Raw genomic sequence first — 2671 nt, 5'->3', positions numbered from 1 at the left:
ATGAAGGAAACTACTATTCTCTGACACTGTATTTTGTCTTCAAAACAACTTTTCTTTTTCACAGTATTATGGTATACAGTTACTGTGTAGTCCTTCAATCCACTATTTGAAACGTAAATAACTGTAACATTGATTGAAATAAAATTACATTCACTATCAAATACAAAATATTGAAGAGACTATGATGCTTCAGATTAGTCTAATCTCATTACAGATTGGATTGTTCTAATCGTCTTCAAAATCACTGTAATAATCAGATTCATCTGATTCATGATCATCCACTTCATCATCTAAAGGAAGCCCAAGCTTTTCAGCTGCAAGAGTAACCTCATCATCCACTTGCACTTGTTCTGCGATCTCTTCAACCACTGTTTGAGTAGCCTGTGTGTGGGTACTGTGTTCTGCTGGTTTTGGTTGTGTGGAAGGACCAGCGGCAGTGGGAACAGATGGATGAACAGATGGAAGTTTCTTGCGGTTTTTAGCAGCCAACCAGGAAACCACACTATCTTTGATTACTTGCCGGCCTTCTTCTGAGGTAACGGGTGGGCCATTTAAGCTGATATGCATCAGGGAATTTAGCATGTCCCCCTTCAGAAGACTTCGCAGGCGATTCTTGATTAACTTCACTTTCGATGCCCCCCTTTCGGGCCAGGCATTTGATACTGGAATGACAAGAAGGGCTTCTACAACAGAGATCATCAGAGGGAAATGTCCTCGGTAAGAAAACTTCTGCTTAACCAGCTGCTGCATGACCCATTCTGCGCAAGAAAGTTTACCATCTTTGACAGTTTGAGGCAGCTTCCATGTGAGGAGGTCGTACTTGATGAGTTTCCACTCAGCTTGAAGCTGTGTTTGACTAACTTCATCACCTGGGAAGTAGTGAGAAGCCAGAACATCGATGTGCTCTTGGCCATACTCCATGAAATCATCACTCTCTTTAGGTGGTATGGCTGTTTTATCAAACACTTGCATTGCTGTGAGAACTGGAGTCGCATCTTTGAATCTTTTGGTGATATTCTTGACCAGCCCATTGACATAGTTCTTTAAGAGATTCTCCAGATACTCGATGTCTTTGCTTGAGAACTTGATTTCAGTAACAGCCAAGGTTCCTCCTTCAGCTAAATCATCTTGCAGCTTCTTTATTGGAGATTTACTGTCAACAAGTGCGACAAGTTTCTCCTTGCAAACGGTGATTGATGGTTTGATGTGGGCAAAGTTGATCGTACCCTGCTGGAACACTCTACTAAGGTCACTTAGTACTGGAAGAACTTCACGAAGAATGTAAATGGTGCCTATTTTCTTTACTTTCATGAGCTTCTTCAGTAGACCATAGCAAGACGGGTCTGCCTTCAACTGGCGGAGGGTTTGGAGGATGGAAGGAAGGTCTGAACATACTGCTGCTATGGCATTGTCAAAAGATAGCCACCGTGTTTTGCAGGCCTTCTTTAACCGCTTGCCAATTCTCTTGTTTGCCTTGGCCCCAAGAGTAAGTTGTTTCATCTCTTCTTGTACCTTTAGGTATGCTGCAAGCTTCTTTGGAGAGTTGTCGAAGATTTTCCACAGCTGTGTGACCTCTGTCTCCACCGCCTTTATCATTGCTAGTTCCTCGTTGGTGTCCGTGCAGGCCAGAGCTAACCTGTGGCATACACAATGAACTGCCACCAAGCTGATGACATCCTTCTTCAGTAATGCTGCTAGGCCTCTGGTTTTACCAGTCATTACACTTGCCCCATCAGTTGCAAGGCCCCTTAGGTTCTTTAAGGGAATCTTCAAAGCTTGAAGCTGTTCAGTGATAACACCATGTAATGTTGTTGCATCAGCACTTGCAGATTCTTCCAGAACATTGGCTGTAAATAAGAACTTGCACTCTAGTCTGGCTAGGTCCACATCAAAGTACTGAACAAAAGCCAGCATCTGCTCTTCATTGCTGACATCTGCCATGTCATCCACCAACAGGCCATAAAAGGACTGCTCTTGAAGCTTACCACAGATATGATCACGCACTGTATTTCCAATCGTAAGAAATATCTCCCTGAGTGATCCACGAGATCGATGTGCGAAATACTTCAGCTCTTCAAGACCCAAGAGCTCCATCAGCTCAAGGAGGGACGTGATCTTCCTGTTGGCAATGGACTCCTTCGCCAGCCAGTACACTGCATGGAAAGCTTCCTGTAGCACTACAACCTTAGAACTCTCCTTTTCATCCACTTGCTTTTGGAAGTGAGACACTCGATTTAACAGCTCATTCTTCACTGTTGTCTAATGTTTTGCACAGGTCATATGTTCCTTGACTGTACTCCACTTGAATCTTGTGGATGGATCACTTGAAAATGTTTCACTTCTGTTCTGGGCAGACTTGCTTTTATGTTTACGGCAGAGTAGGCAATACATTCCCTCGTTCTCCACATAAACGACCCACCAGATACCAGTTTGGGGACAAAAGCATGTCTCCCTCTTGAACAACCACTCGTGCTGAAAACGATCTTTCTTTTTGGTCATCTTGACTCGATCCATCTCTTCTTTTGAAATACCATTGCAGCCGGTGTTTCGACATTTATGGAAGTGATGCATTTTATCAATTTGTGCTGATGAAAACAAATTTTCAATGATTCTGTTTGTCTCATCTTCTGGTAGTTGTGGAGCGCTAGATTGCAATGCTGTGCTATCCTCA

The 2671-nt window shown here is 43.2% G+C and overlaps 1 protein-coding gene across 1 annotated transcript; it reads right to left on the bottom strand.

The window, feature by feature from the left end:
- Positions 1 to 225: 225 nt before the first annotated feature.
- LOC137968632 (zinc finger protein 862-like) lies at positions 226 to 2094 on the bottom strand. The gene has a single exon (XM_068815164.1). The coding sequence runs from the start codon at positions 2092 to 2094 to the stop codon at positions 226 to 228; it is 1869 nt and encodes a 622-aa protein (XP_068671265.1).
- Between the last annotated feature and the right edge of the window lie 577 nt (positions 2095 to 2671).

The sequence above is a fragment of the Montipora foliosa genome, chromosome 1 (assembly GCF_036669935.1).
Source record: "Montipora foliosa isolate CH-2021 chromosome 1, ASM3666993v2, whole genome shotgun sequence".
NCBI lineage: Eukaryota > Metazoa > Cnidaria > Anthozoa > Scleractinia > Acroporidae > Montipora > Montipora foliosa.
The sequence above is the reverse complement of the archived record's forward strand: the minus strand, read 5'-3'. Positions and strand labels throughout refer to the sequence as shown.